The sequence below is a fragment of the Curcuma longa genome, chromosome 6 (assembly GCF_044706935.1).
Source record: "Curcuma longa cultivar G26 ecotype Majalengka, Jawa Barat chromosome 6, ITB_CL_G26_1.1, whole genome shotgun sequence".
In the NCBI taxonomy this organism is placed as follows: Eukaryota; Viridiplantae; Streptophyta; class Magnoliopsida; order Zingiberales; family Zingiberaceae; genus Curcuma; species Curcuma longa.
This window is the reverse complement of record NC_133866.1, coordinates 4,459,802-4,473,737: the sequence shown is the minus strand read 5'-3', so window position 1 is coordinate 4,473,737 and position 13,936 is coordinate 4,459,802. Positions and strand designations below refer to the sequence as shown.

At 40.4% G+C, this 13,936-nt stretch overlaps 1 protein-coding gene across 1 annotated transcript; it reads left to right on the top strand.

Annotated features, from left to right (window-relative positions):
* Positions 1-1,376: 1,376 nt before the first annotated feature.
* LOC141830386 (putative LRR receptor-like serine/threonine-protein kinase At1g05700) lies at positions 1,377-12,989 on the top strand. Its single transcript, XM_074717820.1, has 13 exons — positions 1,377-1,524; positions 1,605-2,154; positions 2,314-2,798; positions 3,523-3,661; positions 3,770-3,841; positions 4,307-4,378; positions 4,463-4,543; positions 4,923-5,089; positions 6,360-6,625; positions 6,863-6,989; positions 11,882-11,950; positions 12,053-12,239; positions 12,369-12,989. Exons 1-13 carry the CDS (start codon positions 1,407-1,409, stop codon positions 12,748-12,750), a joined length of 2,715 nt encoding a protein of 904 aa, XP_074573921.1. The 5' UTR covers positions 1,377-1,406; the 3' UTR covers positions 12,751-12,989.
* The last annotated feature ends 947 nt before the right edge of the window (positions 12,990-13,936 follow it).

Here is a 13,936-nt window from a genome sequence, read left to right as displayed (position 1 = left end):
TGCAAGTTATACTCAAAAAAGGAGCTAATCAATGGCCTTGTTTGAATATGTTGTGAGAAGAATGAGGTTGGCAATAAAGAATGCTCAGTCACACAGCAAGCAAGAGACCTTGAAGATCATGAAAACGAATGAGAAGAGATTGGTAAAACAACTTTGCCCATGGTGAATAAACTCTATCATGGAATAACTTGGTAACTCATTAGCATGATCCTGATGCCTGCAGCAAGAACTTGACATTTCTAATTTCTGAAATTTACAAGTGATCAGAATTAGCAAACCAACATTAGATTGCAACACAGCCTACACATAAACGCTTACTGTAAAGGATACCAATTTCGGTAGCAAAGTTTCCTTTTGATTCACTTTGCCAAGGAAAAAAAAAATGAATTTGCTAGCCCTGTTAATTTTGGATTTTTAAATACGCAAGAAATTGACCCTAAATTTTGCTACGCCATACAATTATGTATTCATTTTGCTATGCCAAGTCCACAAATGTTTCTTTAATAATAGAGATTTTATAATGTTATCAAACTGGATACTTCATGAAACTTGATTATTTATGCTACATACAACAATAACAAGAGGCAAACCACCTTGCTCATGAAGGTATCGGTGCCCTGAACTAGCCGCTGCTTGTGAAGTACAGAAAGAGATCGAATTCAAATTTGAACCAGCAGATAAACTAGATAAAGAGAAAAGCTAAGTGTTCATGAATCAGCAATTCTTGTTTGTTCTCCTAATTGATTGCAATTAAAGTCAGCTCAATCTTTTCCTAAAGAAGTATTGGGTTAATAGATCTTATTCATATCAATCTCTACTGAAATAGAACACAGAAACTTCAATTGCTGAATGCATAGCAAATAGAACAACATGAATTATCTTCTTAGCTTCACTATCTTGAACAACTTGAACTATTTTCTTATTGCGTATTGCTAATGGCTAACAATCAGGATGCTTCATTATAATTCTACTCCACAGCGACAGCCATGTGCATTCCAAGCCTACTTGTGACCATTAAATTAGTCAATCTATGGCCGAAATAACAGGATACAAAGTCAAGCAAGGGCACTTCCTATGTCCGTACGCTTATTCTATTGGATTTTCCTGCTACAACTTGTGATCGATTCAAACATTTCGGCTACGGCACAAAAGAATTCATTTAGTTCAATCCCAGTCACCAAGCAGCCACAAAATCCTTTGTGAATGATCACAACTACTCAAATGATTGTCGTCTATGGTTGACAAAAATGCAGTTTTGCTCGGTCTACTAGCGTGTTAGCAAGTCAAGGTCAACGACTCCAAATTGTTACGTGCATGAAGAAACCTCAAAGTTTAACATTCACAGGATTTCTACTCAAGCAAACAAGTTGAGCATCATCACCTTGAACGAGAAGAAGAGGGCGACAATGTCCGCGGCGACGCGGCCGATCTTGGCGAAGATGACTGTCGCTTGGTGCTGTCTCCTCGTCGGCTTCGCTGCCATTGCCGTCGTTCGAGTTCAATGCCAGTTACCGGACACTCAAGGTGAGTATCCCAGCCGCATCCACTCTAAAAAAAATGCAAACTTTGAAGAAGAAAAAGAAAATCCCCCTTTTTTATTTTAGGGTTTATAAGCATCGACTGCGGGATCGAAGAGGGATCTACTTACAGCGACCCGATCAACAACCTCACCTACGTCTCCGACGGCTCCTACATCGACTCCGGCGTAAACGCGAACATCTCGACGGACTACGTCACCGAGCAGCAAGCGAGGAGTTTCCTCAACGTGCGAAGCTTCCCGAACAGCAGCCGCAACTGCTACGACATCACCGGGGTCACGATGGGGTCGAAGTACCTGCTGAGGGCGACGTTCATGTACGGGAACTACGACGGGCGGAACAGCCGGTCGATCTCGTTCGATCTCTACCTGGGGGTGAATCTGTGGAAGACGATCAACTTGACGGACCCAGCGGCGACCGTCTGGACGGAGGCGATGGCGGTGGCGCTGGACGATGCGTTCTCGGTGTGCCTGGCGAACACAGGGAAGGGGACGCCGTTCGTGTCGGCGATGGACGTGAGGCCGCTGAAGGACGAGATCTACCCGGAGGTGAACGCCACCCGCAGCATGGTCGTCTTCGATAGGCTCAACATGGGGCCCACCAGTGGCATCGTAAGGTAAATTAACCGAAAAGTGTAATTTAAAATATTCTTTTTTAAAAATATTTTTTGAAATTTATTAAAGTCAAAATTCTTCTGCCCCGATGGGTTTCGCCTCGTCGCCGTCGCCGTCGCCGTCGCCGTCGTCGTCGTCGTCGCCGTCGTCGTTGCCTTCAGGTATCCCGACGACAAATACGACCGCTTATGGGATCCCTACATCAACGCCCCCCTCTGGACCGAGATATCCACCGACAGCACCGTTAACAACCTCGCTATTGACTATTTCGAGGCGCCCTCTGCGGTGATGCAGACGGCGGTGACCCCCGCGAACTCCCGCAATCTCGATTACTCATGGAATCTGGATCCGGGCGATCTCAACGAGGTCATGGCCGTCTTGTATTTCTCCGAGTTCGTGACCCTCACGGGCAACAGGTCGAGGCAGTTCTACATTTACCTCAACAATTTTCTATGGTACAGCGAACCTTTCTCCACGCCTCTTCTCTTAAGTAACGCCGTCTACGGCCTCAATCCCATCATCGGATATCAGCGGTACAACATGTCTCTCCAGGCGCTGAGCAATTCCACCCTGCCGCCCTTCCTCAATGCAATGGAGATCTTGACCAGGATGGGCGATTCAAATGTGGCAACGAATAGTGAAGATGGTAAGCTTTTCCCTTTATTGTCTTTCCCCTTAGGGGATAAAGTTATGTTGTTCGATCATGACAGGCGTCGTCGCGCGCCCTCAGGATGTCTGATATAATGCTTATGAAACACTTGAGGTTGTTTAATTGCTAACATTGCTTCACATTCTGGATATTATGCTAGTTTAACTTACTCTTTAGCTTAAAGTAGTCGTGATGCTGCTACTATCATTTCAATCTAATGACATAGCTAATCGGTAGTCTTTGTCCCTTCTAAAGTAATATTGTGGTACATTTATGCCTAAGCTGTATTTTGTTTTGAAGGAAATATGAATTGTAAGATTAATTGAGTTAAGAAGCCAACTTAGTGTTGTGAGAATGAGATAAACCATACTCCGTTTATGTTTTGAGTTCATAATGCAGGGTATTTCGTAAGCTAAGTTGCGTACTCTGGTTTCACATTTGAGATGTTATATTTTTAGTCATTCTGTTCTTACTGTTTACAGTTACTTGTGCATGGACATTGCTGATACACCATTTGTGACTCACTGTTTATTGTTTATGTTGTATGCCAGCATAAGTTTCTTTTGTACCCTTTATTTGACAACACAGCTGATACAGCCCAAATATTTGGGATTCACTGTTTATTTTTTTGCTGCATCTACCTTAAGTTTCTTTTATTCCCTTTTTTTGCTGTTTCTAAGAGACTGCCAAAATTATTCTGCTTTATATTTGTTTTCTCCAGTTGATGCCATACTTACAATAAAAGAGTCGTATCAGATCAAAAGAAATTGGAGAGGAGATCCTTGTTCTCCAAGAGGGTTTGCTTGGGATGGAATAAATTGTACTTTTAGCTTATCTGATCCTCCAAGGATCACAAACATGTATATTTTCTTTAACTGAATTAAATTAAAATAACCTAACACATTAGTGTTTTCATCAATTTCAATAGACAAGGGTATAACATTCTAGCTTCATTACATATTCTGCAGAAATGTGTCCTCGAGTGGATTGACTGGTACAATAAGTATTGCATTTGCTAGCCTTGGAGCAATCCGGTACTTGTAAGTGCTTTTGATTCTGTTCTCTTCTCTCATTTTTTGTCAAACATCCAGTAAACTATGCCATCAATCTCTTTTTTCTTATCCAGATACCATTTTTATCACCAAAACATCAATGTTTGCTGCACTTTCAAGCAACAAACAAGTATGAAACCATTGCTACACATGAAAAAAGTGTGGTGAAATTTTGCTTCATGGTTTGCAGACTTATGTAGTGTTCATGGTTACAAAACAAAAGGCATGATATGATTATGCCATTAGAAGTATCAGGCACATCAGCGCAGCTAGAACAAAAACTCATATGCTACTTATTTCCTGCTCACAGATACTTTCTACCATAATATTAGTTGTTTGGATATTATTTCATTTGCATTTCATCCATACAGGCTAAGGGATATAAGCTATATCCCATTTAGGCAATCATTTTCCCATACATAGTGATGATGAATTTTTAGTAACATTTTTCAGGGACTTGTCAAACAACAACATAACAGGGACAATACCTGGTTTTCTAGGGCATTTATCTTCCCTCAGACTCCTGTAAGCATTCTCCTTATATTTTTGTTTTTATCATAAAATATGTGCATACCTAATCTTTGTTGTCATCTTATGGCTTTTTGGCAGAGATTTGACTAATAACAATTTAACTGGATCAATTCCTTCTGAACTTCTTACAGAAGCACAAAATGGATTGCTCACATTGAGGTTTGTTATATCTTTCATTTTTTATTATCAGAATAATAAAGGTGAGCGCTTTAAGTTTCCCTTCCTGCATCAAACAGAGGAAGGATGAACAATAAAAAAAAATGCAATTTAGGTCTTTAGAAATTTGAGCTACATCTATCTTAAGCATTTCTACTTTTTGACGAATAAGAGACAAATTCCTTGAATGTGAATGTGATTGCAATCATATGCTTATTCTATGAAATCTACAAAGCCATAATGGCATAAATCTTCTAGGAAAGTGAATTCAGCATTGATTTGATTGTTACCAACTCCTTTTGTCATATTTAGCTTAAATTTTACCATTATTTTACTTAAATGAATTGGCTTAGTTCACTGATTTGAATGTAAATCAATGTAGACTTGAAGGAAATCCTCATCTTTGTTCTGATGGAAGTTCATGTCAGCTAATAGCATCATCAACAAAGAGGAAGATATCAACACCTGTAATCGTGACTCTTTGTGTGCTTCCTCTCCTGCTGCTAGTCTTGGTGGTGTTCCTCGTCTGGAGATACAGAAAGAAAAAGGGTAAGCATTTCCGAAGTGAAGCTGTTGCAATTTTCCCACAATTAGGCTGAGATTGGGATTGTTTAACCAAAGAGCTTTAAGAGGCCAAAGCACTTTGGGAGTTAAAAGGTATTTGATAAACTAATGTCAAAATTGATATTACTCAAAGCACCACCTTCCCGGAGTCATTTTTACTAGTGGGGAAGTACTTTATAAAGCTATTTTTCTTGAGCAATTTTTATATACTTCCAAAATAAATATAAAAATTAGATAAATAATATAATATTTAACAAATATTAATATTGAGTATAAAAATAAAAAAATTATAATTTTACAATATGTTGTAACATAATATTTAATATTTAAAAATTCAATGTTTAAATTAACTGTTTGTTAACAAACTAAAAATTATTATTTTTACATACATGATAAAAATAAAAATATTTTAAAATATTATTAGTAAATTATATTGTTCATTGGTTAATAGTGTATAAAAAATAATTGATTATAAATATTATTTTAGCAAATTAAAAATATTCGTTATGGGTTATGAAGTATTAAAATATTACATTAATACATATTTGTTAGCAAGTAATTGTACTAAAAACATTATGATTTATAAGTCCAAGAAATAGTATTTTTAATGTTTATTATGAATATAAAATCATACTATAATATATTTATAATAAGTAATAATAATTTATTCACTAAGATATTTATATTTTAAGATAATAGCTATACATAAAATTTAATTTTATATTCCATATGAGTAAAAAGCTGAAGGGGAGCCTTGGCGCAACGGTAAGGTTGTTGCCATGTGACCTAGAAGTCACGGGTTCAAATCCTGGAAACAGCCTCTTGCCAAAGGCAAGGTAAGGCTGCGTACAATGGATCCTTTCCCCAGACCCCGCATGGCGGGAGCTTCGTGCACCGGGCTGCCTTTTTTTTTTTTTTATATGAGTAAAAAGCTAAGAAGTTGAGATGTAAAGATATTATTATTATTATTTTGAAAAAATAGTACATATTATTCTAATTATTTATTATATTATCATTATTTTACTTATAAGGAAAAAAAGAAGCTTTTTGAGTATAGTTTTACCAAATGTGGATTTAGATCATCAAACATTAAACTACTTTTTGACAATCCATTTTATCACAGTGCTTTTTCTAATTCATTTTTGAAATGCAAATGCTATGCTATTTCCAGCCTTAGTCTCTGATGCACTTATAAATCAAATAGCTTCCTAAATTCATCTTCTTTGATTTGATCATACTGTACTTTACTTGAAAGGTTATGGGATTGGTGACCGTGTAAACCAACAACCTATCTTCAACCAAATACAGAAGCACCAAGAGGTCCAAGACAGCCCACTGCAATTTGAGAATCGCCAATTCACGTACTTGGAGTTGAAGGATATAACAAATAATTTCAACAGAGTCCTTGGTGAAGGAGGATTTGGGACTGTCTACTATGGGCGCTTGAAAGATGGTATTGAAGTGGCAGTGAAGATGAGATCTCAATCAGCAGCTCAAGGACCTAGGGAATTTCTTGCTGAGGTAATAGAATTTAATGCTTCTTTCATATCAGCCAGATATTATATATGTTAAAACTCGACATCAGTAAATCTACCCAAACCTTGAAATGCTCTTGTATTCTCGACTTCTGAACTTTTGGATGGTAGAGACTAACATTTTATATTCTGTCCTTCCCTCTTTTGTGTTTGTTCTGTGGTAAACATTTTTATTTAAGGGATGTCGTGACCTGTTTTCTTCTTTTCCCTATTGTTTTAATAGGCCCAGTTTCTGTTGAGGGTTCATCACAGAAATTTAGTTTCTATGGTTGGCTACTGCAAGGATGGAAACTATATGGGACTTGTATATGAGTATATGGCCCAAGGAACTGTACGAGATCATTTGAAAGGTTTGAAACTTTAACTAATTTGTATTCTTTGAATATGTCCATGCTAGCACATCTTGATCAGACTCTAGGGCACTTACCAGTCATTAACTACTACTAAAATTCATGAATTTTCATGTGGAACTGCTGTGATAATGTGATTAATTATTCTGGATTAGTATTTAATGAATTTTACTTCCTGTAGATCACATTCAAAGTTCAGGTGCTTTTTTTACTTAAAAAAGGATTTTTCTCAGAAGTAGATACAGATTTTAGGTTGTATCCATATTATGAAGTTAATTTATAATAAATATAGCAAATGAGTTAGTTAGCTATTGATGAAGGTAAACTTTAATCATCGTCTAAATTTATTCTCTAGTATCTCAATCACCTCCCAAAACATTCATAATAATTTTGAAACATTGTAAACCCTGAGCACTTAATATTGTCTCTCTGAGTTTGCAATTCTCATGGCCATTGTCACAATAGTTCAATCAGATCACCATAAAGGGCAGTTCGGTACATGAAGCTCCTGCCAATACAGGATTCCGGGGAAGAGTCTATTGTACGTGGTCTTATCCTATTTTGTAAGAGGTTATTTCGAGACTCGAACTCGTGATTTCTAAATCACACGGCAGTAACTTTACCGTTGCTCTAAGACTCCCCTTCTTCAATCAGATTCTCATACCAGTGGCTATTGTTTTCAACTATTTTTGATCTATTTTTTTGGACATGGGCTATTAGCAAATAATCCTGATAGGTCTTTAGTTAACGTTTTTGATAAGTTTTATCTTTCAACGTGTAGTTTTTGGATAAGTTTTATCTTCCCTATTCTTATGGCTTACATGGCATTACTTGATTGGCTTAAGTGATGTCATACCTTATCAATTATGGTGTATAAATACATCAATTGTGCAGCATTTCAATTCACGGCAATAAAGAATTTTCCTCTTCTCGTTGGTTGTTTCTCCGTTGCCTTCTTTTTTTCGTTGTTTTTTTCTTCTTTGCTTTCTGCCGGTGTGGTTTTTGTAGATTCTGAGCCAACAATTGGTATCAGAGCCTTGAATCCACGATTCTATAAAAATGTCGGGCATCCCACAAGCTGCTGTGAAGGAGAACGGCGGAGTGCCATTTCTCTATCCGATGCTAAGCCCTCACAATTACACTGTGTGGGCAATCAAGACAGAGGCGATTCTTGATGCCCAGGGAGTCTGGGAGGCGGTGGAGCCAGCAGAAGGAGCCCAAGTAGATGCAAAGAAGGACAAAAAGGCACGTGCATATATTTTGCAGTGTGTCCCCGAAGACATCCTTCTTCAAATCGCAAATAAGAAGACGGCGAAGGAAGTCTGGGATAGCCTCAAGACGAGGTATCTTGGTAGTGATCGGGTGAAGAAGGCACGCGTACAAACATTGAAAAGCGAGTTTGACGCCCTCCGGATGAAGGAGACCGAGACGATTGATGAGTTTGCGAGAAAACTCAGCGCCTTGAGCAGCAAGTTTTCCACCCTTGGTGCCACGCTTGAAGATTCCTCTCTGGTAAAGAAGTTGCTCGATTCTGTCCCTGATAAATTCTTCCCTATTGTTGCCGGTATTGAGCAGTTCCACGACCTTGAGACTATGCCGTTTGAGGAGGCTATAGGGCGACTGAAGGCGTACGAGGAACGAACACTACGATTACATGGCAACACCAACAACACTGAAGGTGAGCTCCTACTTACTCATGCCGAATGGCAAATGCGACAGAAGGGAAGCAACGTGGACACTTCATCAAGGGGCAAGGGGCATGGATCCAGCAATCCCAATCGTGGCAACTGGCGTGGGCGTGGGCGAGGGCGCGGACGTGGCCGTGGTACGCAGCGCCAAGACAGTGCAGGAGGCACTAGCGGCAACAACAGTCACGCTCGTGACAAGAAACATATAAAATGTTTCAATTGTGAGAAAATGGGGCACTATGCGTCTGAATGCTACAGCAAGCGTCGTGATGAGGCTCACCTCACTTGTGCCACCGATGAAGAACCAGCACTGATGATGACCGTGTCCCACGAGGAGTCTCACACAAGGCGTGAGCAGCAGGATATCATTCTACTCAGCGAAGAAAGATTCCTACCAGATATGTATCGCAATGTTAAGAAAGGAGAAGATAAAGACATCTGGTACCTTGACAACGGTGCTAGCAACCACATGACCGGCCATCGCGAGAAGTTTCAAGAACTAGATGAAACCATCACCGGGAGGGTGAGATTTGGCGATGGATCAACCATTGAGATAATGGGCAAGGGAACGGTTGTGTTTGAATGCAAGAATGGCGATCAGAAGGCTCTCCACGAGGTATACTACATTCCAAAACTTTGTAGTAATATTATGAGTCTTGGTCAATTGACAGAAACTGGGAACGAGGTGCACATGGAAGGAGATACCATGAAGGTGATTGATAGGAGCGGGAAGCTCTTGATGCGGGTAAAGCGAACACAAAATCGCTTGTACAAGATAACCTTGAAGACATTCAAGCAAGTCTGTCTCATAGCAAGCCTAGAAGACCCAACCTGGTTATGGCATGCAAGGCTCGGACATGTCAATTTTCAGGACTTGAAGCTTTTGGGGGAGAAGAAATTGGCAGTTGGTGTACCACTATTGCCCCAGCCAAACAACTTTTGCGAGGTGTGTGTGATGGCCAAGCATGCAAGGTCACCATTCCCGTACCAAGCAAACTTTAGAGCAGAGAAGCCGTTAGAACTTCTCCATGCTGATATTTGCGGGCCAATCTCACCATGTACACTCGCCGGTAATAAGTATTTTCTTTTAATTGTTGATGATTTTACAAGGTGGATGTGGGTGTTTGTATTAGCAGCAAAGAATGACGCATTCGAAGCTTTCAAGAAGTTCAAAGTCTTGACGGAGAACAAGACTGGGTACAAGATCAGAACACTCCAAACAGACCGGGGCGGCGAGTTTCTATCCACGGAGTTCACTCGATTTTGTGAAAATGAAGGAATTGAGCGGCACCTCACGACTCCCTACACACCCCAACAGAATGGTGTTGTAGAGCGCCGTAATCACACCGTTATGGCCATGGCAAGATCTCTCCTCAAGGGTACACATATGCCGGCAAGGTTCTGGGGAGAGGCGGTTAGACATGCTGTCTATCTACTAAACCGTCTCCCAACTAAGGCGCTAGGAGAGCGTACCCCATTTGAAGCTTGGATGGGGAGAAAGCCACATCTCTCCCACTTGAGGGTGTTCGGTTGTGTTGCATATGTAAAAAACACAACCCCTCACCTTAAGAAACTTGACGACAGAAGTTCACCCATGGTATACTTGGGTGTCGAGGAAGGCTGCAAAGCACATCGGCTATTTGATCCAAGGCGTGGCAAACTACAAGTAAGTAGAGATGTCATATTTCAAGAAAATTATGAATGGACATGGAATGCAGGTGCTAACAATGAAGAAAATTTACCGGAATTTATTATGTTGGATGCATCCTATTCCGACGAGCCGATTGTTGCAGCAGATGCTGAGGCAGGAGTGGAAGATGTCACACCACCACCAGTAGGCGTGGTGCCCATGACAAGAGTGTCAAGTCCATCTACACCATCATCGAGCATTCATGCAACTACCTCATCTTCAGAATCAAATACACCCGAGTCTTATGAAGGGCCAGTCCGTTATAGGTCGCTTGCTGATATCTACGCCAACACTGAGGAAATGGTTGGTATTGATGAAGAGGTGATGATGGTGATGTCTGAAGAGCCGACATGTTACCAAGAGGCTGCAACCGAGACTTGCTGGTACAAAGCAATGGAGGAGGAACTGAAATCTATCAAGATAAACCAGAACAATGTGCATATGTCATCGGTCAAGGATTCCTTGCCTCTCAATGAAAAGGATGGAAACTGCAATCCACATAGCTCAGAGGACAACTCTTGCCTGAAGGATGGAAAGGATGCATTTGGAACCAGTGATAATAAGTCGGAAGTTGGTTGTGCGCATGGTAATCAAGATTCCGATTGTGGAGACAAGACAATTATGACTTCGGATCAACATGGAATTCTGAAAGTAATATCAACTCCAAAAGAATTCCTGACCAGAGAAACAAGTGATGGCATGATGGTAAATGTAGTTGAGGGACTCAAACTTTATGAGAATTTTCTGGATAGCTCAAAAGTCACTGAACTTGTTTCATTAGCTAATAAAATGAGAGCAGTTGGCCACAGAGGAGAACCTCCAGGGCAAACACTTGTAACACTGAAAAGACCAATGAAGGGGCATGGTAGAGAGATGATTCAACTAGGTGTTCTTGTTAACGAAGAAGCTATAGAAGATGAAAATACAATTCTGACCTCTGGAGAGAGGAAGATAAAGGTCATTCCTAGCCTGCTTGATAGTATCTTTGACTACTTGGTTCAGCTGCGATACGACAACTACTCGGTGTTCATGATTTACAACCATATCAGGATTAGGGGGAGTAATATTAGCAAATAATCCTGATAGGTCTTTAGTTAACGTTTTTGATAAGTTTTATCTTTCAACGTGTAGTTTTTGGATAAGTTTTATCTTCCCTATTCTTATGGCTTACATGGCATTACTTGATTGGCTTAAGTGATGTCATACCTTATCAATTATGGTGTATAAATACATCAATTGTGCAGCATTTCAATTCACGGCAATAAAGAATTTTCCTCTTCTCGTTGGTTGTTTCTCCGTTGCCTTCTTTTTTTCGTTGTTTTTTTCTTCTTTGCTTTCTGCCGGTGTGGTTTTTGTAGATTCTGAGCCAACATGGGCCAGATCATACTGGAATTATCTGTTATATGAAGAATGGCAATGATAGTCAATTATCTAAAAGGCTCTTTATGCACTGGTCTGATATTTGTCAAATATAGAACAAGCATCGATAAGTTGCTCTCATACTCAAACCGCAGGAAGAGCACAGAACGTGGCATCTTTAAGTTGGCAGCAGCGTCTCCATATTGCAATTGAATCTGCACAAGGTTTGATTCTAACACAGCGTGTCTGTGTGCTTTCCAAGTTCGTTGCTCCGGTCAATCTATGGCCATCATTTTTCGTAGGTTCTAACTTCTGGTGATGTTTAGGACTGGAGTATCTGCACACGGCGTGCACACCACCTATCATTCACAGAGACGTCAAGACAGCAAATATACTCCTGAGTGAAAGGTTTGAGGCAAAGATAGCAGATTTTGGAATATCAAAGACTTTAAGCGAGGCAGACACTCATGTATTGACCGTAGTGATGGGAACAGCCGGATACTTGGATCCAGAGTACTTGCTTGCCTTCTTGCTTCTCTTGTTCTCCTGAGAAACAGATGCTTTCCCTAACACAATTTTTTGTTCAGTACCTCTCTTATTTCTTTTCGCGTATGAAGTCGTAATTCTTATTAACTCACTCAGGTACCACGTTACCAGCCAGCTGAGTAGCAAAAGTGATGTCTATAGCTTTGGGGTGGTCATTTTGGAGCTGGTCACCGGGCAAGCTCCAATCGTAACTAGCACAGATAATGCACACGTCTCAGTCTGGGTCCGCGAAAGGCTCACCCGAGGAACCATAGAGGACGTTGTTGATCCAAGACTTCACGGGGAGTACGATGTGAATTCTGTCTGGAAGTGTATCGATACCGCATTGGGATGCCTGGCACGAGCACCCCAAGCTAGGCCAACCATGGGGAATGTGGCTGCACAGCTGAGGAGCAGCTTGGAACTAGAGAACCTCCGCATTAAGAATGGTAATTCCGTCGCTAGCACTCAGACGATGTTCACAGTGTCGAGCTGCTGATGTAAACCAGATTATTGCCCTCGGAAGTATAGAACTGTCGCCGGCTTTGTCAGTTACCTCAATCCTTGACTATACTCATAGATTTTATGATTCCCCAAGATTGTTAAACTTAAAATGTAGAGCTTTTCTTTTCTCTAAGAAAGATACGATTGAGGATTACTGCCTTCTAAATAAATAAATCAAGGAATTGTTTAGATTGTTCTTTACATTGCGGATCTGGGTATGGGTATCAACTGAATTGGCAGAGACAAAAATATTTCAGTTTGATGCCAAATTATGTTATTGAAATAATAGCACTTCTAGCATGTTGGATATATATAAGTCGGGTCAGCTCTTATCAAGTTGGTTTCGTATTAGATCGACTCTTATCAAATTGGCTTTTGATGGGTCAGGCGACGAGAGGGCTTTAGGGCACCTAGTAAGAACATGTTTGGCTTTGATGAAGGTCTCCGATGGCGACAAACACGCTAAGGAAGCTAAGAGCACTGAAAAAGAATTAGAAGGGAGGTCAAGATGAACCTTAGCGAAACTCATCTGATGCTTAAGTCAGTTTCTATCAAAGAGAAGAGGATCACAAAATGTGTCCACGCCACATCTCACACATCCACCCACGCCCTCAGAATGTGTTTGCACCATTTCCCCTGCTCAGCTAACCCCTTTGGCTAAGTATCCTATTGAGCTTGATCCTATTGAGCTTGATCAGGTCGGACTATGGCTGAATGGTTCCACCTATTGGTTTGCCGAGTTGATCTGAACTTGATCTTAAGTCGGATTGGCTTGATTCGAGTTCAGGCTTGAGTCAGATTAGCTGGACTTGAGCTCGATGACTAGTCAGAATGACTTGGCTTCAAGTTGACTAAGTCTTAGGCCCGTCACATGCCTTTGTCGTTTCCGCCACATCAATAAATTTTTGACATTTTACTGAACTGCATGAGCAAATTTCAGCATTACCAATCTGAGATCGATCTTATCCAACCCGCTAAAAAGTCAACTTGAAGCTTTAAATGATTGTCGATGAAGAAATTTTGGGCAGTTTGATAAATTCAAATGTTCCGGAGGTGACGACGATAAGGGCTCCACTTAGATAACTTAAACGGCGACGACTTTACTTAGCTGTTTGATAAGTCAACGGGTGGGAGTCATGAAGTACAAAGTCAACTCCGTGCAAATCTGCATGTACGCGTAC

Bases quoted from the DNA above. Each gene is read 5' to 3' on its own strand.
- LOC141830386 (XM_074717820.1), top strand. From the start codon at position 1,407: ATGTCCGCGGCGACGCGGCCGATCTTGGCGAAGATGACTGTCGCTTGG. The intron at 4,544-4,922 runs GTTTGTTATATC...AAATCAATGTAG, and splicing joins AATGGATTGCTCACATTGAG to ACTTGAAGGAAATCCTCATC. The intron at 5,090-6,359 runs GTAAGCATTTCC...TTTACTTGAAAG, and splicing joins GAGATACAGAAAGAAAAAGG to GTTATGGGATTGGTGACCGT.